This window comes from Acinonyx jubatus, chromosome A2, assembly GCF_027475565.1.
Source record: "Acinonyx jubatus isolate Ajub_Pintada_27869175 chromosome A2, VMU_Ajub_asm_v1.0, whole genome shotgun sequence".
NCBI classification, from domain to species: domain Eukaryota; kingdom Metazoa; phylum Chordata; class Mammalia; order Carnivora; family Felidae; genus Acinonyx; species Acinonyx jubatus.
In genome coordinates this window covers 142,988,407-143,012,370 of record NC_069383.1, presented here as the reverse complement: position 1 = coordinate 143,012,370, position 23,964 = coordinate 142,988,407, and the positions used below count along the sequence as shown (strand labels likewise).

General features: G+C 43.1%; 1 protein-coding gene across 7 annotated transcripts in view; it reads left to right on the top strand.

The window, feature by feature from the left end:
* CACNA2D3 (calcium voltage-gated channel auxiliary subunit alpha2delta 3) overlaps positions 1 to 23,964 on the top strand; it is a 1,033,852-nt gene that overhangs the window by 745,155 nt on the left and 264,733 nt on the right. For all 7 annotated transcript variants that reach the window (XM_053220354.1, XM_053220357.1, XM_053220355.1 and 4 more), the window contains one exon: positions 3,709 to 3,842. In XM_053220354.1, coding sequence (XP_053076329.1) covers positions 3,709 to 3,842 — 134 coding nt within the window. The remainder of the gene's footprint in view (positions 1 to 3,708; positions 3,843 to 23,964) is intronic.

The following is a 23,964-nucleotide window of genomic DNA, read 5'->3' as shown; positions in this document are numbered from 1 at the left end:
CTGTTGTGTGGCCCAGGTGCAGGGAGACACTCGGGCCTCATGAATGTCCCTACATTACTGTTGATTCCCCCAGACCCCTGTGCCTGGTTTGGGGAATGCTGCTCTGGACAAGATAGGCACCAGCTTTTTGTCACATGTCATGGAGTTTATATTCCAGTGAAAGAGAACAGAGTAAAACAAATAAAGGGAAGGTGGAGTGAATCGAAAGAAATAAGTTCAGGCAGCTCATCTCCAAATGATAACAGAAGCCAGTCATGGCAAAAGAGGATAAAAGGTATGTTGGGCAGAAGGGGCAGCAAGTGAAAGGCCCCGGAGGTGGGGGTGGTGATGAACATGCTCTGTGAGAGGAAGCAAAAGGCCAGTGAGGTGAAACAGTGGGCAAGGATGGGAGTACAGAAGGGGATTCCATCACCCAGGTGGGAAGGGGCCAGTTGATGGGGAGTCTTGGTGGTCAGAGTAAGAATTTGAATTTTATTGTAACTCTAAACAGAATCTATTTTAGGACCTTAAGAAGGGAGATGGTGATCTGCTTTATACCTACAGACATTCCATACAACTGCCATGAGGAGTATAGATAACAAGGAGGGAGAGGCGTGAGAGGCTCTGGGGGAGAGATGATGGAGTCTTGGGAGCAATGGAGATGGGAAACAGAATTTTAAATATATTTTAGAGGCAGGGCCAGAGGAACATGCCATAGATTAGCTATGGGGTGTGGTGAGGAAATGATGGCTATCAAAGATAATTCTTATGTTTTTGGCCTAATTGGGCAGTGGCGCCATTTGCTAAGATGGGGAAGACCCACCAGGGGAGGAATGGGTTTGGACAGGGAAATTGGGAGTTGGCTTTGGACAAGTTGAGCCTGAGAATCCTGTTACTCATCCCCATGGAGGTGTCAGGTATACAGTTGGCTATGGGTCTGTAGCTCTGGGGAGAAGCCAGCTTTTCAGAACTCTGAGTATGATAAGCAAGGCCAAGTGAGTATGGTGTCCCAGCTCAATATCCTTCCAAATGTGTGATTGTGTTTCCTTCCTACTCCCTCCTATGCTAATGATCTCTCTCCCATCCTCCTCCTTACATTCATTCCCTTCCTTCTCTTGGCCCTATTTAGGAAAACCCAAATCAGGGTTTTTTACTGTTGGCTTTGAGCATTCGAATGAAAATACAGACAACTAAGAAAAATTCCTCCTAAGAGATGCTGTCTTCAGTGCACATTTGGCATAGGATCCCCAATTGGAATTGCTCTACACTGTGAATTGTTCGCCCATGTGCCCTGATGGTGCAGAACTTTCAGCTCTCTCCTTCTCCTCTCAACGTGGCCACACTTCTCTTAGCTTGTCCCCTGTGCCTTGTTTTTGGACATAACACCCTTCCTTCAGAGCCCAAGTTTTGCCTGCTAGAGGAGAGATGATGTGCTTTCTGCTCAGTCACACTGTGATTGCAGTTGCCGTGCATAAAGGGATGATAGCATGAATGCTCTGTCACCCAGCAGCCCTCTTTAATCTTGCCTTTCCCACCTTGCCTCCAAGAAAGGGCCACCTGGAAGCCTTGTGGGAGCACCATCCCAGATGGATGTCCCTAACTGTAGTGCCTGACCTCAGAGGGAGTGCCAAGGTGCACATGGGCCCCCTCCCAGGCCACAAGCTGGAACAGGCACTCAAGGTCTGTGCCTTTGGGGCCCTGTTTCCCCTGGGGTGGGAGAGGCCCCAGCCCTGGACAGGAGTGACAATGCATGTTAATTAGCACTGTGCAGAGCTGTCATCAGGAAGCCAGAAGCCACATGGTCCCAACCTGGTTTGGGGTTGGCACAGCAAATTCAAACCAGCTGGCCTTTGTTTGGAAATGCCCTGGGAGTGTTCTAGCCCATTCTGGACAACAGAGGGGCAGGCATTTCCTTACCCGGGGCACTGTTTTAGACGAGAGGTTCTATAAACACTGTAGCAAGTGCTGTGACGGATCTGGTTCAGGGGCGTACATACCCTTCTCTGATTTGCTAGCAAGTAGGACATGGCGTGAGCTTAGTTGTAAGGGTCCTTATTGAAAGGCATGGGGAGGAAACATAAATTTTGTCCGTCAGTGTCCCCTTTATTAAAATTCTCTCATGACTACCTGCCTGGAAGATAAAATCTAAACTCCTTTCCAAGGTCCTATGTAATTGTCCCCCCCCCACTCATCTCTGATCTTAACAGCATCTGACTTCCAGCTCCCCTCCCCCAGCTCCTTACTCCACCCATTCGGAGTGATTTTCAGTTCCTAGAAGGGGCCTGACTCTCCACTTAGGTCTTCACTCACACCCCTTGCTGTGCTGGATACAGTCTCCCTCTAGCTAACTGGGCCCTCACCCTCCAGGGGCCAGCTGCACTGACCGTTCCTTGGGGTAGCTGGGTTTGGTGGACTGTCCCTGGTGTGGGTTTCAGCATAATATTGACCGTGCTACTTTGCAGCTGTCTGTTTACTCAGACCTGCCAGACCCCAGGAGGTTGTGCTGATCTTGTTAATCCCTGCTTCTCCAGTGCCGGGCACCACAAAAGCCTTTCAGAAATGTTTGAATGAAAGCCCCCCACTCCGGCGACCCACACCTTGCTCAGCTCATGCCTCCTCTGCTAACATCTCCTAGCCCATGGCGAAGCCAACAGGACTCCTCACCGCAGAGGAGCTCAAAATCAAAACGGTGTCCCCATCATGAGATGATAGCACATTGAAGACTTTTTTTGGTACTTAGAAACCATGTCAAGCCAGCCTGTTCAAAACGCAGGTCTGGTGACCACATGAGGCATGTGAGCTGGAGTTTCCGCCTCAAACACACAAAGGGCCAAATTCTGTTGGAGCAGAAGGAGCGGATGAAGAGACTCCTAACCCTGGGTGCACCTTCGGTGGTTGCTGCCTGATACCTGTGAGAACTTGGGCGAAGCCCATCTCTTTCGTCTGCCTCAGTCATCTTGTCTTGAAAGTGGGCACAGTTATACCCACTTCCTCATGTTGCAAGAACAAACAAGACAGAGTTTGTTTACCGAGTGCTCAGTAGATTTTATGCCCCTTCACATTCGGCATAGCTATTGTTACAGTTATAAAAATGAGATGGCCTTTAAATTTTGTGGTTCATAGTTTTCCCATTGGAAATAAAGTCACTAAAGTTAAAAAAAAAAAAAAGCTCCAGAATGGCATGTAGAGAGGACTCCCATTTCTTACAGAGAAGGTGCATGTGGATGTGTATAAGTGGATGTGTTGGGAAAAAGTCCAGGTGAACTTTCTTTATTGGGTTAGCAGGGGCTTCCTCTGAGACGTGGGTTTATGGTTGATCTTAATTTTACTCCTTTTGCTTGATTATATTTTCGATATCACATGAACATATTACTCATAAAGTGGGTGATGGTAGAGATGAGATACGATGTTTAAAAAGGAAAGGGAAAAGGGGTGCCTGGGTGGCTCAGTCGGTTGAGCATCTGACTCTGGGTTTTGGCTTAGGTCATGTTCTGTTGCTGATAATGTGGAACCTGCTCGGGATTCTCTCTCTCCCTCTCTCTCTCCCCCTGCCCCACTTATGCTTCCTCTCTCAAAGTAAACAAATACACATTTAAAAAATAAGTTAAAAAGATAAAAAGGAAAGGAAAAGAAATGAAAGAAGTTAACTAGAGGCCAAGAAGGAATGGCCTATGCTTGCTCTGCAGCGTACTTCTTCCTGCTATTAAGCTTGTTTCTTTCTCTCGGCAGGATTTTTCACCCAGATCTCCACCTTGGCTGATGTGCAGGAAAATGTCATGGAATACCTGCATGTACTCAGCCGGCCCAAAGTCATCGATCAGGAGCACGACGTGGTATGGACTGAAGCTTACATCGACAGCACTGTGAGTCCCTGGGGCCTTTGGGGGAGAGCCTGAGGGTTTTCCTCTGTGAATTCCAGAAGATGGTGTTAACCTTAAAAATAAAACTGTCAGTTATTTGACCAGCAAAAAATGCGTTTATTCAGGAATAGTAGACAATTGCAATCCAGGACAAGCAAGCTACAGCAAAACCATAGGCAAGTCCAACGTTATTTTATGGAGAAAAAGGAGAAAGTTGGGAGGGGTTGTTTTGAACTAAAATCCACTGGAGAGAAGCAAGAGTTCAAGGTGATGATGGTTTCCCATTGGCTGGGTTGCAAAGGTGCTTGATTTCTTGTGGAAGATGCAATGTACATCTTTTCCTGTTGGGGCCTGTAACTGGTGATCCTTTCCTGTTGAGTAGTCTTCTGTTGGGTCTGTGATTGACACTTCTTCTGACCGGTCTCCCTTTCTAGCAACCAAGTCCACTTGAGTGAGGTTTTCTTTCATTTATTTTTACAATGGCTGTTCTATCACTCTTCCTCAATAATGGAGTTTGATGACATTTTCCTTTGTGGTACAGTTGTGTTGGTCCTCTGGGCAAGCAAGGTTGGTGAAAAATCATAATATCAGAATGTAACCAGCACTTTTGGCAGGTGTCTGCTCAGCACTTTGTTTTCCTTCCCATATGTGTACAGATTCTATCAGTAGCAGTTATTATGGGCTTGTTAGATTCAGTGCTAACCATCTGAGAGGCCCGGTCCTGATGATGAATCTTGAGGTCTCAGCTTGGGAAGGTGACCAACGTTTAGCTCCAACAGTGAATTGGAGCCGCCGTAGAGGCCACAGCTGCATTCTCTTCCCAGAGACGAGTGAGAATATGCTTCAATGGTGGTTACACAGGCACTGGATTGATGTTGGAACTCTGGCCATGAGCTCGTTCTAAAGCAAATTCCAAGCAAAAAAAAAAAAAATCTGATGCAGAATTAGTGTAAAAGGAGGAGCTTTGCCAATCATCTAGTAATGGCTCAATGGCCAGGTTTCGTGTGTAATTTCAGGGTGATTTTTCAGAGTGATGATGAGTCTGATGGGAGTGGCATTTTTCATTTATTGATTGTAAATGTTCTCACAGGGCCTCTCTCCCATCGTTTTTGTTGGGATTAACATCACATTAATCACTGTAACCCAGGCACAGCTGTCCTCTGGAGTGATCTCAATGGCTGCGGTGGGCCAGCTTTTCTCTCCATGAGCTCTCTCATTCTTGCTGCATTTCTGGCAGCTGTAGGTGAATGCAGGGCAGAAACAGCATATGGGGACCCAACTTGGGGGACACCGTGGTGGCCTACCCCTTCCCCGGGAGAAATCACCCTGCATAGAGATGGACGCTAAGGTGAAAAACCCTCTCTGGTTGCCAGGGAGACCCGGGGCATTCATCATTTCCGTAGTCTGACCCCAGTTTGGTTTAGAATCATGGCAATGAAATAATTAAGCTGCCCCATCTATGTGGGCACCATACTAACAACAATAGCCACAGCAACAGCACTGATGGTTTCATCTCTTATGTGTGGTTGAGTATGGCAGGAAAAAGCCTTAAAGAAAAGGAGCCATGTGACTATTGCCAAGAATGAAGTGAGCCAGTCACCCAGTGGTTTGAACAGGGTTTGATCAGCCAGTTTGATCAGGCATTTTATTTGTTTCATCAGTTTAAGACCTATAAAACAGAGCCTCTATGATTACAGCATAGTGGTACCAGCAACCGAGAGATAGGTCAGTAGAATAGGAGGTCCAAAAAAAAACAAGGGATCCAACTACATATGGAAATTCAGTATAGATAAAGGTGTCATCTCAGATCACTGGGGTCAGGATGGTCTTCATAATAAACGCTTTTGAGAAAACTAGATGCCATTTAGAAGAAGATGAAACTAGTTCTATTTGTCACATCCTACCCAAGAAAGAAATCCAAGTGGATCTGTGGTCCAAACTGTAAAAAATGAAATGATGCAAGCCCTTGAACGAAACCTGGGCGAATCCCTCTATAACCTGGATTCAGAGAAAATCTTTCTGGCAATGACTCTAAAATCCAGATGCAATGAAAAGAAACATGAATAAGTTTAACTCTTAAAGACAAAACCAAACGAAAACCAACTTTGATAAGTCAAAAACCACGATAAGCAAAGTCAAAGGCACAAGGTAACATGAGAGAAAATATTTGCAACATAGAGCACACTTAAGTCATTAATAACCTAATATATAAAGAACTTTTCAAAATTGAGGGTAATACCTTAATATTCCTATTTTTAAAAGGTGAACAAAAGACAGTAGACAATTTACAAAAATAGTAACAATGCTTTTCCACATATGAAAGATGTACAGTTTCACTCGTAGAAAGACAAGAAAAATGAAAAGCACACCCTAGTGAAATACAATTTGGCATCTATCAGAGTGGCAAAAATGAAAAGCCTAACCATACCCTCTGTTGATGAGGCTGTGGGAAAAGGAACACTCCTAGATTGTGTGTGGGAAGAGAATGGGGACATCTCTATGAAGGGACATTTGCATTTATCCTTGGACCCAGCAATTCCACGTCTAGGAATGCACTCTGAAGACGAACCTGCAGCAATGTGAAAATACATGTGCACAGGTTTGTCCATTACAGAAATGCATGTCATTTCAAAATACTGAAAGTTACCTAAATACACAAGCATAAGAGAGAGATTGTGATAAACCATCGTACATACACATCATGGGTCTTAATATGAAAAACAGGAATGAGGATGATTTGGTTTTCCTGGTAGATATAGAAGGATTTCCAGGTTATATTGCCAAGTAAGAAGAATAAAATGTAAGAGTATAAATAGAGTGCCACCTTTTGTATCAGAAAGAAGAGGAAGTAGAAGGTATAGGTATATATGCTTAATTTTACGAAAAGAAACACAGAAAGGATATCGCATAGAATCAGTTACCTATGACAAGCGGAAGTGCAGAGGAGGAGATAGTGAACGGAGTGAGACTCCTCTGGGTACACCGTTTTGCATAGCTTGGATTTTTGAAAGCAGGTTGATGTCCTTCGCATTCAAAAATTACAGTCAACAAGAGTGGGGGGAAAACTAATAGTGAATGCAAACAGAACCAAATGAATCCAACCGCATTTCGTATGAACTAAAAATATTACCATAAAAGGGGAGAAAAAGCAGTACGCTTTTGAATATAGAACTCAGGCACCATGTTAAATCTTGAACAGACTACCCTCAGTCTAGGCGGGAGAGAGAACTGACACCAAACTCCTTTTGGTGTCATGTGGTGTCATGTGGGCCTAGCAAATCTGAATCTGGTTTGTGAGTATGGTAGGAGTGAGCAAACGTGTACATGAGGAACATAAAACAGATGCCTGCAGGATAAGACGGGATGGGAGGTCTCAGAATGAAACCCCAACTCTGTCCCTTGAAAGGGCCTAGACTAAGCAGTGGCACCCCAGTAGCAGTGAGCACATCTAGAACCCGGATCCCAGCTTCCTAAAACCATTCCCCACTAAGACAAACCAGCGTTCTTAGAGAAATTGCTAATTTCAGGGCTTGGGCGGGGAAGGTACCCCTTGCCCCCCTCCCTCCCCCCCCCACCCCCCACCAAAGAGCCTAGAATATTTTATGCCAGAAACTAAGAAGTGCTCAAAACAACAGTAAGGTCATCTCACAAGGACACAGGAGTCAGTATGAAGGGGCCCTCACTGGTCAGCTCTGGGACAGTTTGAGCCTCAAAATAAAAGGGACAGTAGCGGAGTATAACCTGTGGAGTAAAACGGAAATCCATGTGTTCTTACCGATAGTGAACAGATGAACAAATGTCAATGAGATGAACTGAACAGATGAAGTAGGTGGGCAGGGGCGTGGTGCACAGTGCCCCGCTGACTGATAAATGTCACGGCAGCCATGGAGACAGAAGATCACCACTTTCCTGCCATTGTATTGAAGACTGGGTGAGGGAAAAGGTCCTCGGTGCAAGTTAAACCAAGGGGGAGATTTGGAGCAGGATATTTTCATCATCTCAAAGATCTTCCCCAGAGATTTTTGACTAGGTGTGAGGGGAAAAAATAGTCTCTACACAGTGGGAGAATCCAAATAAAATCTGGCGTGGGTCATCAAAATTAGTGTCACTAGGGGCACCTGGGGGGCTCAGTCAGTTAAGCGTCTGACTCTTGGTTTCATCTCAGGTCATGATCTCACGATTTGTGGGTTCCAGCCCCATGCTGGGCTGTGAGCTGACAGCATGGAGCCTGCTTGCGATTCTCTCTCCCTCTCTCTCTCCCCCTCCCTTGCTCTCTCACTCTATTCATTTTTTATTGCTTTCTCACTCACTTTATTTCTCAAAATAAATAAATAAACTTTAAAAATACTAGTGTCACTAATGAGAAGCAAATAGGCACGGCGTGCCTTTGGAAAGGACACACCACACTCATAGAGTATGCCGGCTGAGGATACATAACCTGAAGGTCATGGTGGTGGAAGGTCAGGGAAGAGGGCAAAGATTTGTATTAATATGATGTCTTGCTTTAGATAATGTTAATCACTTAAATCAATTGTTCTAGAGTTACTATATTACATACCCATATGTATATGCACATACATATATACGTTTACATATGAAAGGCAGTGAAGAGATCCGGAGAACCCATTGCTACTCCAACTTTTCCACGAAAGAATTCTGGATAGCAGAAGCAAAAATAAATGGTCTGGGAGCAGCTCTGGACATGCAGTTTTCAGAGGAAATGTCTTTGAAGTCTTGTGCTTTATCTCCAACATTCTATGAAATTTGCATTTCTGCTCCATAATCATCTTTACTTACTTTAAAAATAAAATAATGCTTTAAGTCGCTCATAATTGAGTAAAATGGTATGCCAAGATAACAGAGCTCATTTATTCTACCTCCTCAAGAATCCTTTGATAGACGTAAAACTAGCGCCCCTCCACCCCCGCCGTAATGAATGACAGCTCAGCACCACCTCTGTGCTTTCCAAGCTTCTGTTGTGTCTTTGCAAATAGCCCTGAGAAATAATTCCCCCAGTAGAACATTCTGAGAGTCTCTTCTCGTCTTGGTGGGGCTGAGAAACCGGCTGGGTCAGGGGGGACACTGGGGTTTCCATCTTCCTTCTTTCTACCGCTGTTCAGTGAGGACAAGCGGCTGTTGCTCCCATGGCTGCATCTTTGGCCAGGAAGCAACAATCTCTTCAGACTCTGTCTGGGCCTGGATTCTGCCAGGACAAGAACAAAAGCCCCCTGTTGTTGGTGTGTGGGCTCAAAAGAGGATTTGCATGCTGAACTTATCTGTAGAGTGGAAATTCTGAGATGAGTCCAACTTGGGAACCACCCACAAGATAAATGGCAGGGAGGCAGCATAAGCAAGACAAGTTTGTGACCATCCTGACACATTCAGGACAGTCTCAAGCCAGCAGTGCCCTAATATGTCCCACCATGGAATAATGAAAGACACCAAATTCAGAAGCACTTGACATTGGAACTGGTGACCCCATTTTCATAATGTTCTGGTAGCATTGGCAGCTCTGGGCTATATATATATATATATATATATATATATATATATATATATACACACACACACACACACACACATATGTATATGTATGTATATACATACATATATGTACATGCATGTATATAAATATATGTATGTATGTACATATATGTATATATGTGTATATATATATTTAAGCATTTACAATCTACCTTAGTTTATTAACTGATAGCATTGAATTTATCATTAAAAGAGACCCAGTCTGAATTCCATGTCTATACCATACTAGCTATGTGACCATAAGTCAGTCCCTTAGCTTCTTCAAGTATTGTTTTCTTCCTTTACCATGTGGGGATAAAACCTGACTTCCAGGGTTGACATTAAGGATTAAACATCTGGGCATGGTGAGAATGCAGTAAATGATACCTATCATCCTTTCCCAAACTCAGGAAGCCCAGTGGGAATTTTTCTCCTTGGCTATAGGAAGTTTTGGAAATGTTCTCCTTTTTTGGGCTGGTAACTGCAATACGGCTTATTCCCTTCTGATAATAGAATCTGGCACTTAGGTATAATGAGTCCCTTGGAAGCACTGTTCGTCTAGAGATGCACTTTAATCCCTTGGAATTCATTTCACTGTAATTACCTACTGTGGTGGGGCATTAATATCTGGGGTTGATGTCTAGGGTCACTGTCCCCAAGAAGGACTAGCAGCCGTGCTGCACCATCCAGACCAGTCCCCACAGCCTCATGGAAGTAAGTACTGGCCGATTTCCCAAGGCAAGAGAAACACAGTAGGAGCTCTCTCAATTGGCTACCAAATAATGGGCTCAGTGAAACAGTTCGTGCCTCTTGCCCAAAGCACACTGGACACTGGATCTGGAGGCCATACTGGTACAAGAAGTTTATACACAACTGTTCCAAGTTGAGTTGCGAGTTTATTCAAAGTTAGTTGTCTTCATATTCAGACTTCCCAAACTTGTTGATGCTAGCTGTTATTTTATCCTAATTGTATAAATTAATTATTATTGAAACCCATAACTTAATGAGTGTTAAAAGAAAATTGTTACTTCTGTGGATATGTAAATGAATGCATTGGAAAGACTCTACAGATTATTGCTGAAAATAACAATGTGTCAACTGTGGGCCATGTATCTGTAAGACTGGGGAGAAATAGCCTTCCATATATTCAGAGGAAATTGGTACTTAGCTATTTTCCCTCCCTCCCTCCCTTTCTTTTCTTTTTTCTTTTCTTTTCTTTTCTCTTTCTTTCTTTCTTTCTTTCTTTCTTTCTTTCTTTCTTTCTTTCTTTTTCTATTTCTCCCTTCCTCCCCTTCTTCTCCTTCCTCCCTTGCTTCCTCCCTTCCTTCTTTTCTTCCCTCCTTCCTTTTCATTAAGGGTAAGTTTACCTTGATTTGTTTGTTCTCTCTCAGGTTGATGTGGTAGGTTTGGTGGCCAGGTTAGTATCTGCTTCCTATCTTATTGCCTCTTGGTAGCCTCTGGGAACTGTGAGCTCTGTGGACAGTGACCTTACCAAATACAGAGAGGAGGGCCAGCAGTTGGTATGTGCAGAGTTTTGATTTCCAGCTAGAATGACCCACATGCTCTTGTGACATGGATCAGCATCATGGGGACAGCTGTGTTCATTTTTATTGCTATGTAACAAATGAGCACAAACAGCAGCTTAAAGTAACACAAATGTATTATCTCAGGGTTCCCATTGGTCAGGAGTCTGGGCACAAGGTAGCTAAGTCCCTTGGCTCAGGGTCTCCCAAGGCTGTAGTTCTCATCTGCAGCTCAGGGCCTCTTCCAGGCTCATTCAGATTGTTGGTAGAATTGATCCCTTGCAGTTAGAGGACTGAGGTCCCGGTTTTCTTGCTTGCTATCAACTGGGAATTGCTCTCAGCTCCTAGAACCCAAAGTTCCTGCCACATGGTCAATGAGAGGCAGTTCACACGATGCTGTTTGCTCTTTTCCAGACCAGCAAGAGTGCATCCCTCTAAATAGAAGCTTCTTTGATTACGTCAGTCCCACCCACGATAATCTTTTAATTAACTTCAAGTCCATTGATAGCAACCTAATCATGCTAATGATATCCCATCATACGTGTACTCAAGGAGAAGGAATTGTAAGGGTCATGTACCTACCATGGCAGAAATCCTGGGAGCTGTCTTAGAATCCTGCCTATTGCAACAGACTGCCCACATGCTGTGGTCTGAGAGGGAAAGATCAAGCTGGAAGGAAATACAACCAACACCTCCTCCTTCCTGCAAACTCTCTATGAAGAGCAAGTCTCAAGGCAGCCATGTCTGCTCTTCATCATAAGACTGCTGCTTACCACTAATGCCTCTAAGAGCCTTGAGTCTCTTTGTGACATTGTAGTCTGAAAGTGGCTTTGATTTGTTTCGCACTCAGATACGATTAACCAGACCTGCTGATTAATATTATTTCTACCAAATACTGAAGGAGTAGGTATTTGTTGATTATCTAGTAAACATAGACACTTGATTCCACCAGTTGGCTTAACATGGTCTTAAAAGTCTTCTTTCTCTTTAATTATCTGGAAGTTAAGGCAAAAGGAGTTCCTGTTGGTTGACTCATCAGTCATTATGGCTGAAGACCCAGCAGCAACAAATACAATCATGTAATTGACTTAATACTTAAATGAATAGCTTAAAATGACCCGTGAGGGTGGTACTTTACCTTTTTATTAATTATGTATTGATTCATACATTTCGGGGTCTGGACAAGCTAAAGATAAAAGTCTATATAGCCTAAATATAGATTCTTGCACATGAGTCAAGGATTGTATTTAACTAAGCCTGATCTAGAATCGGGACTGACAGAATTTTCCCTTCAGGGCCTGTCTTCTCTGCTGATTACTACCCGTCTGATTAAATATTCTGTTTCCTGCCTGGCTGTTCTATTCAATTTGCTTTCCCGGTGAAGCCCAAATAAATGAATTAATGTTAACAACATTAATTATGTTTAATCTAATAAGATCTCATGTATTAATTGACAAAACAGCAAACACCAGAATTCTGAAATTCATGGGCTTCTTATCAGAATACAAGTCATGCACAGTCATTATCTCTTAGGTGCAGAGCAAAAAAATCATTAACAATGGAATTTGTTCCATTTTGTAAGCAAATGACTTGTGCTTTCCAGTTGGGACTTAATCATCTTGGGAATGCTACCCAACTTGCTGTGCAGGGTAGATGCTGCATTAAACTGAGGAAGCATCAGCATCCCTGATCAACCCCTCCAGGGGAGTTTCCACAGACCATGGTGACAAGCAGAAGGGAAGCAAAGAAGTCTTTTAGAAACAGTGGGAATGTGACCATTTAAAATAATGAGAATTCATTACCAAGCCCTCCTGCCCCTCCCTGTTGCTGGTAATGCAATTCAGTATGCAATTTGTAGGAACTTTCAAACCAATTTAGTTGCATTTGCAAATTGGACGTGTATCTTTCCTCCTCACCCCCCACTAAGTCCAACTTGGGAGAAAATGCTTCGCATTTGATAGATTGCACATTTGTTTCAGTTTCTCATCTAGGAATGGTACCTAGGCCATTTAGGAGTCGTTTGGGTGATTGCCTTAAGCTACATCGCACTGCCTAGAAGCAATTACTCAGGGGGTCGAAGCCATCATAAAGAAGTTGTTGGGGCTTGGAAACTGAATTTACAGTATTTTCCCAAGACACTGCTGCATATCAAAGGAGTTCAAATCGTCAAAACAAAAAGACACACGTATAGAGAAACATAAACCATCCTGCTGGGTCGTGGAACAGAGAATGCCATCTGCATTACATGGCATGGAGAAAACTGATTACGTTGGGACCTCTATTTCATAGCAGATGGGTTCATTAAATTTAATAGCCTCCAGAGCCTTTAGAAACCGTGTTAAAAACATGTGGAGCATGCTGTGACACTTCACTTCTGCCCCTGCAGTCATTATAACTCTGGCACAGACTATAAATATTATAGTACTTTATTTCCATTGAAACAGATTACTATTATAATTATTTTTTTGCCAGGAGATGGTGATGTTAAAAAGAGTGCATTCTGATTTCTAGTGCCATTTATATTTATCCAAATATTTTTCTTTTCCATTTGATTCTAGATTTCTCTATTAAATAGTGGGTTGTTGTTGTTTTTTTGTTTGTTTGTTTGTTTAGCTCAACCTTGTTTTTTTCTTTGAGTTCATGTTGTGAAACTATGAATTCAAAGTATAAAAGTACTATCTTCAGGAAAGATATTCTGATACATTATGGATGACTGTCAACTAATAGAAATGCTTAGAGCTGAAAATGAAAAAAATTAGTTTTTAAGAGGTTTTTTTTTTAATTTTTAGATTTATGGTTGTTTCTGCTATTATGGTATAATAATTTGTAACTGTCCCTAAAGAAAGGACAGTCTCTAGAAATAGATAAGATCTTATAGAAATGGATAAGACCATTAAGCCCGAATAATCATTTAGCATAATAGATTATTCAGTATTCTTTGTTTACAAGTGAGAGCACTCAACTCAAAGTAGCAAAGGTCAAAAAGGGAATTCGTGAGCTCCTGGAACCAAGATACCTGTGTAGTTCTGTCCCGAGGCATGACTAGCTTCAGGAATCACTCCTGTGTTTTCAACTTCCAATGAATCTCATGAATTGCTTGATTTCTTGGCTTAGTTCTTGGGAAGGCAGTTTCCCACTCTTTAGGATGACAAACACGACCTTTCCCATCCACTAGCTTTCATTGTTTGATACCCTTGATTTCTCTCTTTCTCTTCCAGCATCGATATCAAATCCATAATAGGTCTGTTTGGGTCACAACCCCATTCTGAGGGGTGAGGTGGAGCTAACTGATGGCTGGAATCTCACAGAGTGGGGAAGAAACCAGTCCCAAAGGTAGTTGATACTGGGAGGGCTGCAAGGTACAGAGTCCTGCATAGACTTTGTCTGTAGACTCCCAAACTAATCTATGCCTGAGATCATGTATTCCATCAGTATGATATTCATTATGGTACCATGTTTTCATTTCTAAGCTTATTTACTTATGTATTTTGAGAGTGGGTGGTGGGGGAGAGAGAGAGAGAGAGAGAGAGAGAGAGAGAGAGAGAGAGAGAGAGAGAGAGAGAAAATCCCAAGCAGGCTCCATGCTGTTAGCTCAGAGCCTGATGCAGGGCTCAGTCTCATGAACCACGAGTTCATGACCTGAGCCAAAATCAAGAGTCAGACACTTAACCAACTGAGCCACCCAGGTGCCCTATGGTGCCATGTTTTTAAGCAGTAGAGCTCTTTGTCTAGTGAAATGTTTCCATGGACACTTGGTGTATAATACATATAGAAGCTAAGCTGCTCTGGTGGATGTGAGGAGTAGGGCCGTGGAGCCCTGGTTGCTTGGCCACCTCCTGAATGCTTAGGGAAGCTCCAAAGCACTGTTTTGCTTCTCTTTGGCACTGAAGAACCTAAGTAGTATTCTGAGTAATAAGTGAATCAGTCTCTGAAAATGGCAAAATGGAATTCGCTGCTGTGGATTATCTGCTGTGCCGCTAAGCTTATATCAAGGCACCGGGTTGGGTCTAGTTAGGAGAGATGGTTATGGGGATTGGAAGGTTGTGCCCATGGTTGTATTAGAAAACCAAATTGCCTGTGCTTTTTCCCTCAAATATCTGTATTTTTTATATTCTCTGGAGACCAGTTCCCTTGGCCACCCTTATTCACAGGTGAAACATGGTCTTCTCTAAGTCCTGCTTAACATGATATCCCAATTCAAAGCTGACACAGATGGGCTCAGTGTTTGTGATATGAGTTCATTTCTGAGCAAATTGCATAACTTATTCTAACCCACCATCCCACCATCCCATTGAGGTCAGATGTCTACCACTTATCCAATCAGCTGTGGCTAGGGAAGGGTCATATGATGGAAACAGATCAGCCAGAGCTGTGGATCACAGATTCTGTAGGAAAGATTTTTAAGCAAGAGGAAATGACCAGAGTCTGGAGGAGGTAACATTTCTAGACCTCTGTCTTTCTATCCACAGTTTCCATAAGCTGCATCCCCAACTAGGTTCTAATACTAACTCTCAGTACCATATCTTCATTCCTCTTCTCTGAGCCCCAGGCTCATGGCTTCCTTTTAGTTCCAGCTGCTCCAACAAATATCTCCCAGTCCTTTCCCTGCCTCCCACATCTTGACATCGCCCTTCCTCCATCCACCTGTCTGCTACATGGGGGATAGGAATCCCTCTCCCCTTGTGTCTTTTGAGAGCTGAGGGAGGTATTTTGGCCACCACAACTAAATCTGTACTGCTTTTTTCCCCCTTAATGGCCCAAATACTTGGGCAACTTCGATTCTCAGAGCTGATTCTCACGCACCGACCTGGTTTAAACTAAAATGAATGCATTCCTCTTATGACCAGCATGAAGAATAATTAAAATAATCCCAGATTATCAACCTGTGGTTTGATATCAGCTGCCAGTTTCTCTTCTCTTGCTGCACACAGGGTTTTCTCCATGTAAAAGATGTAATTCTTTTGCTTTCATTCCGTAAGCATTGCTGTGCCAAATGCAGATGTACTGTCTGTGACCGTGGCTCACAGATACCATAGATGAGAGTATTTCACCTAGCTGGGCTCTTCAGCTACTTTTATTGAAACATGGCAGAGGACCATTCTTTGCCTCTTGACTTTAAAAGATTATTCCTTCCTGGCTGTTCACAACTGCCTGTGGGTGATATAGCAACTGGGGGCTCCTTCGGCATTATTCTGCCGATGATACACACTACTGTTAAATGTCCAGACCAAGCAGGAAGCTCAGTGCCTCAGGGGAAATTCTCTCTAGTTCTGAACAAAGAAAGGAAAAACAAAGACATGGTTTATTCAGGCAAAAGGAACGTGTTTTCAAATCAATTTCCATTATGTTTACTCAAAAAATCTGGAACATCAACATCTTTGCTGGTTGATGGAAACAACTGTTCAACACTCTTGTAATTGATTTCTCTTCCAAAGCAATCACACTGACGGTGACCCGAGATGAAGCAAGAGCAAGTATTCATCCCAGTCTCTTTCTCTCTCACTTAGCACCGTGTAATGAGCATTTGTTTCCATGTCAAGGATCCTCCTTTGAGGACAGATTCAAATGCACTGCTTGTTCATCAGTTCACGTCCCATGGTTTTCCAAGAAGGGACCCTTGGGAAGGACTGTCCTCACACATTCGAGGACCATCCTGAGGCTAAATTAGATGACTTTTCCTGTCTGCCTCAGAAAAGTATTTCAAGGCCCAGCTGCAAAGTGCTTCACAAATGGTTGAGCTATGTTAGCTATCAACCAGTAAGTTAGAGGATATAAAGTGTGGATTGACTCACCACTGGCTCAGAACCCTCAAGGGGGACCTAAATTTGAATCATTTGATAACCTGACCCCTGTTCACCCGTCATTCTTCTGTTTCAACCTGGCTTTTCTCCATTCTGTGCAGCCTCACCCTACCCACAGATTCATAGTCTTAAGATTTTCTTCTACCTAACTGCAAGAAGCAGCCTCTTCCTCCCACCCCAGCTGGGAGCCTTTTGGGCTTATCCCTCACTTTCAGTTCCATCACTATCTCCTCTGGGAAGCATGTCCTGATCTCCTTGGATCCACCCCTAGTCTCAAATGGGGCTTTTGTGATATGCTCTTTTTTTTTTAAAACAAATGTTTATTTATTTATTTTGAGAGAGGGAGATAAAGAGAGCAGGGGAGGGGCAGAAAGAGGGAGAGAGAATCCCAAGCAAGCCCCGTGCTGTCAGCACAGAGCCTGACACAGGGCTTGATCCCCGTGAACCATGAGATCATGACCTGAACTGAAATCAAGAGTCCGATGCTTAACTGACTGAGCCACCCAGGTGCTCTGGTCTTGTGATGTGCTCTTAAATCATCTGGCACCATCCCAGAATCTTGTACTATATCAGAAATTCCACATATGTACATTTTTTATCTCACCGAACTGTAAACTCTTTGAGGAAGTGGATGAAAGTGAAATAAAGTAGCATGTTGTTTGTCATATACCACCAGCCTCTTTTTACTACTCACTAGAGCTTGTTTCTCTCACTCTACGCTATATTTCTTCTAAAAACATCCAATGAGACACCAAGAAGTAGGAAAGAAGTAGTATAGAATATTGGCTACAAAGAGGATGGCTGTACCAAGTAGAGTTTAAAATACTGTCCCCAAAATATGGCTGTCATATATGTCAAGTTCAGGTCTGAAACAGCTGGTTTAAATGAATGCCAGCCTCATCTACTCAGTGGAAATCACTGATTTTAGATGGAAGAACAGGGAACTTTCAGGAGTGAACCAGATTTCTGCAACGTTCCCTTTCTATGCATATTGTTACGAGCAATACGTTGGGGAAAGGGTTGATTGCTTAAGGCACATTGTTTATACTACATTACTTAGGTCTGATGGAAAAGTTCCTAACAGTGGTTTTTTTGCTAAAGATATGGTCTATGGATGAAGAGTGGAATGTGATTTTTCTTGGGAGGGCATCATCCTAATTTAGGTGGACTCCAAAGACATTTGATATTGGGAGAGGCTGGGAAAAATATTCAGGTCCATGGAGCTTCTTTAGTATTAGCATTCAGTTCTCCATCAAAATATAAATGCTGTCTGCTTTTAATTACCATCTTTATTCAGGCCAAGTTAATTACTCTGGGCCAGACTGGAAAGGAAAATTCCCAGAAAGTCTGATATGATAGAATCACAGTGTGTTTTCTGAAGAAGATGCTGAGAAATCCTTAATGAATTACGGTTTCAATATAACTTTTGCAACAGAATACTAACGGAATGAGGGGGGAAAAAACAGAGATTTTTGGCAGCTGTTCACCATCATAGCACTTGACAATCTGCTTCTTATTTAGTTTTCTGTTATGTGAAAGCATGGAATTCTCAAGAAATATCGATCACTGCATGACAATACGTTTGTAGCAAACCGTATTGTGTTGCAAAAGCTCTCCTTTTAAAGTGAGATTTCTGTTTTGTTATTAAAATGTGTGGGTCTTTTTACTTAGAAAATAGTGTGGTTTTGTTAAACATAAGTTATTTAGAGGTTAAAGTAATCTTAATTTTAACTATTAATATTATTAAGAACAGATTTTCGACCAAGTTGAACTGAATGCAAACAAGGATAAACTTGGAAAAGAAAACTGGTGGCTGGGAACGCAGGGATGCCTTGAGAGCTGTGTCTTGGCCGCAGCCAATAGGTTCACAGCAGCCCTTTGCCGTGTTGGCAGAACCACACATTTTTGTAAGGTCTGTTGATTTCCCCAGACTTCATGGAATCTAGATCAAGTTTGTCAGTTTCCCATTTCTCTTGTGATGATAATCCAACCTAGGGCTGAATTAGGAGCACTGAGGGTGTCTGGACTTCATGGCCCTTGTATCCAGCTGAACTGCTCCTTTTCTGTAGTGTCAGTAGATAGGATAGTCTACTCTTTGGCCGTCGTTTGGGGAAGCCTATGAAACCCGATGTAGGTTACCTAGTTTATTACGCAAACGCCTACTTAGCTGAGGGTCAGTCCCTATGCTAGACAGCAGGGTGTCATTTCTAGGAAATACAGTTTAAGTCTCTGAAGTGAATAATACAAGCCAATCAGGTAATTTAAAATTATTAGATGTTTTTTAAAGCTATCGGTAGCTTCCAACATGTAGTGGCAAGGCCGTACTTTGTTTTTCTCGCAATCCTGTTACCACGTTATGGTGAAAACAAGTCTCAGGCAAATTCTGCCATCCCTGCAAACATTTATTAACATCCTGAACAAGTCAACTAAATGTTCTGAAAGCTCCAGGAAGTCCCAGATCTCTATCCTTTCAGATGTTCTGATGGCATCTTGCATCAGAACAAACGTGTTACTTGCAGGTGTCAGTTAACCTTCTGTTTGGAGTCAGGTGACTGAGAAGCCTTGAGTCAGCAGCTGAAGGCTGTCTGTTTAGCAAGAAGACCTGACATGCTGTTTCTCAAGATGGAATCTGCTGAGCTCCCAAAACCCTTTGTGGGCTCCTGCAGAGGAAGGCGGGGTTTCTGCAATCTGTTAACCAATCCATATAGAGTGGAAATCTCCAATTTACCAATGAAAAATCCTTTCTAATGCCCATTTTTATGGTAATTGACAAAACCTCTGCTTCAGGTCAGAGATAAATGGTAGGGCATGTTGCCTTTTGCTTAACTACTAGCCAGAGTATGTGTTTCTGGTTAAGGCAGTTGACTTTCTCTAAGACATAGGTTAAAATCCAGGGCACCTGGGTGGCTCAGTCAGTTAAGTGTCCCATTCTTGGTTTCAGCTCAGGTCATCGTCTCAGGGTCATGAGTTCAAGCCCCACCTCAGGCTCTGCACTGACAGCATGGAGTCTGCTTGGGATTCTCTCTCTCCATCTGTCTCTGCCTTTCCCCTGCTCTCTCTCAATAAACATTCTTTAGAAATCAGCATATGCACTCACATCATCTATGCTAAAGTATTTTACAGTAAGTTACCTACCACATAATAGTGTTGTACACAGTGGACCCTTAAACAATGCAGGGTTAGGGGCACCAACCCCTTCCTTTGTAGTCAAAAATCCATGTATAAATTGTGACTCCTTAAAACCTTTACTATTAGCCTACTGTTGATCAGAAGCCTTACTGATAATTTACATAGTCAAGTAACATGTATTTTGTATGCTATATGTATTATATACCATACTCTTACCTTAAAGTAAGCTAGAGAAAAGAAAATGTTGTTAAGAAAATCATAAAGAGGAGAAGATACATTTACAGTACTCTAATATTTATCAAAAGTTTCCATGTTGAAGTGGCCCGTGTAGTTCAAACCCATGTAGTTCAAGGGTCAACTGTACAATCAAGGTTTCTTCTTTGTGAAATGAGAATAGTAACGGTGCCGATCTCATAGATTGTGAAGATTAAAAAAGATAATGTTGCTTAGCACCATGCCAGGTGCATAGCAAGTGCTCCATATAAATGCTAATCATTTTTATCTAGAAACTCAGAGTAGCATTATTTATTGTTCTGTACACAGAGTCTTATGGAATGAATTCTACCTTCTTTTCATTTTAGACTTCCCAAATTTTGACATTCTAAAAAAAGGGGGTAAAGAGGGTCATGTATATGTGTCCCTTCCCAGCAGAGAGGAATCCCTGGTTGCTCCCATTCTTTGAAGCCACTCTCTGTACTCTAAGGGGTATATCCATGTGTCTTGCCTGGAAGCTCCATTCCATTCTTGGGAATGAGAAAGGAAACGAAAAAGTTCTACTGATGCCCTTGACCGTCACTGTCTCAGAAATTTCTTTGGCAGCGTCCTAGAGCAACAACCAGCGTTGGCATAATTATAGTAACGGAATCTGCCATGGTCCTGTTCTTGTGCTGTGGCCAGCAGGAGTGAACCAGAAAGCCCGGGAGGAATGGTTGAACTGTAAAAGCTAGTGGTGATCTTCAGAAGCATCCTTTTTGATGCTTCTACAGTGCAGTAGGCCAGGCCTCCCATGCAGCACAGTAAGAATAAATGGGTGCAAGAGCCACCGGTATGGGGGCAGTTAACATGCACCCCAGATCCTGCTAAGTGTGCTTTGGCATCCTTGGTCAGTGGGTCCTACTGTCTCCATTCTCCAGATGAGGAAGCCAAGACTTAGGGAGATTGAGGAATTTGCCCAAAGAGTTGGGATAATTAATGGAACAAATGGGCTTCATTCAGCCCTCTTTCGCCTGCGTGGATGTGAGGCCTCTGCTCTCCCATGGGATGTGGGCAGCTATCTCATATATATGTGCTGTGAGGAGGCACAAGCCCAACGGACTGCATTACAGAGTGCCAGAGTCTTTAAAATGCTTGATGTGAGATTAGAAATGGCCTTTCCATTCCCACCAGCCTGAGTTACATTGCTTCTCGTGAATTTTGAAAAGCTCACAGTGCCTGCTTTTAAGATATGAAGACACCAGAGCCTGATTTGTCCTGAATCATGTTTCATAGTGTTGGCAGCACAAGATAGGAAACTTGAAATTTGCAGCGTGTATGTCTCACATGGAGAGTTCTCTGTGCTGTATTAAGTGACAGAAGGAAAACTCAGCTCATCCTCCTTGTAAAAGAAACCCAGCATTCCCGGGTTTAAAAGGAGTCGTAACAATTCTATTTGATGGGCTTATAAATATCCTGGAATTTGCATTTTGAATGTTATGCATCACAAAAGGATTTCGATGGTGTTATCACAGCAATGCTGTAATCACATCCTATAATTTATATAACTCCAACTGCCTGCCATCACTATGTCAAAAATCATGATATGCTGTTGCTGATACGCACACAGCTTTTCCCGTGAAGGAAATTAAGGGTCCTGAATCAAACTCCTTGGGGGCAATTTTAATGACTTTGTCTGGAAGGTCTGGCCACCTTGATAGGTAGTCAGGTGAGTCAGGCGGTGGGTTAATAAGTAGATCTAAACTTCAAGTATGAAATTGAACAAGCCAAGGTGTCCCAAAGGCAAGCCATAACAGAGCGTTTTATGCTTGGAACTCTAGGAAGTGGGGCAGTCTGGGAGCCCCCTGCATTGCATGAGCAACAGGACGTGAGGCTCGTGCTGGAGACCTTCCAAGAGGGGGTCCAATTAACCTTGGGGCTGAGTCCTTAGCTGTGTCTGAACCTTTGCTCACATGCAACTTTGGATGGGGCCAGGAGGGGAAGCAGTGACGTGGTCAGGCATTTCATTCCTGAACTGTGCTTTTTCTTCCCCCCCCAAATAATAAACAAACTTAAGTTGTTTTTACTTTTTAAGAATAGACAGATTTAACCTCTTCACTTGACCTTCAATCACTGTCAGATGTTCACCTCCAAATCAGAATTCCTCAGGAAAGGTTTGAAGCCTAGAGGATGTGAAAGAGCAGCCCCAGGTCGGTGCCTGGAATGAAGGAGGGGCAGAACAAAATTGCTCTGTATAGGAAAATAAGACAAATGCAAAAACAGCAGTGTTGCCTCCTGCAAGAACACAGGGACCAGCAAGCTTATTAGCAAGAGGGCATGGGCCTGACCCCAGAGACACAAAACAACTTAAGACCTTTTCAATGGCAAGGATAGCTCTTATTTAATTCTAAGTTATTTTCTATGCTGCAGCCCATCACATTTTCTCAAAGGCCTCAGGGGAGTAGTTTTGGAGGGAAACCGTGGGAAAGTTCTAGTTTTTTACATGTGTACACTCTTGGGAAGGGGTGGAGGGGGTGTAGGATGGTGAGGTCGTCTGCAGTGGAATGAATCCAACAGGAGCAGATCAGAATCAGTGGTGGCTGGAGACCTGGAAGCCCCCTCCTTCCCCAAGATTCCAGCAGCCACCAGCAGAACCATGGTGCTTCCCCATGGATCACGTAAATCTAAGGCCCGCTGTTAGAATACCTTGGCTGAAATGTATGTTTCTGCCAGAAGCTCCATAGGTTACACAATTCAGCGAAAGAGTCAGGAGGTAACACTTCTGGTCTTCCCTCTTTGTCTATGTTATAGAACATTTACTCCTCAGTTTCTCCACCTGAACAATGGGAAGATTGGTCTAGAACAGGGGACCTCAAAATCTGCATCTAGCCATGTATGAATTTCAGGCAGTCTGTGATCCCTCCCATCAAAATGTGTACATGAACAGGTATAATTTTCCATCATTCCTCACAAATGTTAAGAACCGCTGGACTAGATGTCTGAGGTCTAGTCTAGCCTTATGAGCCTTTTCTAGTTTTCTCTTGTTGTGCATTGCCTCTCTCTACCTAAATGGCAAACAAAATACTTAATCATTGTTGTGGGGACATTCAGAAGCCAATAAACCCAAACACAGATCCTGCTTTGCATGTCATATTATACAAAGATGCCATTGACTTAGGAGAGGGATGGGCCTACTGGAGACAGCCATGATTGATACAAAGAATAGTGGCCCGAATACCCAGTGAATGCCACTGGGTTTGAGATACAAGTCTTATTGATTCTACTCCCCAAATACATCTCAGATTTCCCCTCATCATTTGCAATGTGAATTCCACCCTCTCTCCTGTTTAGACCATGCCTGTAGACTCCCAGTTGGTCCCCTGGCTCCACTTGTACACCGCGAGGCTCTCTCCCTGACTTTGTCTCAGTTCCTTGGAGGTGATCACCCACTACCACTCGCCATCAGGGCCCTTGCTTGTTTCCTGGCTGGCTCTCACTTAATCTTTGGGTCTCAGGGGCATCTGGGTGGCTCAGTCAGTTGAGCATCTGACTTCGGCTCAGGTCATGATCTCACAGTTCGTGGGTTCAAGCCCCACAGGGGCTCTGTGCTGACAGTGCAGGCCTGCTTAGGATTCTCTCCCCCCCCCCCCCCCCCGCTCCACCCCCTCTCTTACTGTCTCTGTCTCACTCAAAATAAATAAATAAACTTAAAAAAAAAATCTTTGGGTCTTAAATTACAGTTTCCTTCCCTGACCTAACTGCCAAATTATTACTCTCTCATTGAATCAGTTCTTGTTCCTCTACAGTATTTCACACAGCTTATTATTACACATTGCTTGGGCTATTTTTAAAATTATGTCTCTCTGGCTTACACTGAATTATGCATGGTAGTGACTGACATTTTCTGTGTTGGGGGGGACATTTTATTCCCGCTATCCGTCACAATATCATACAAAT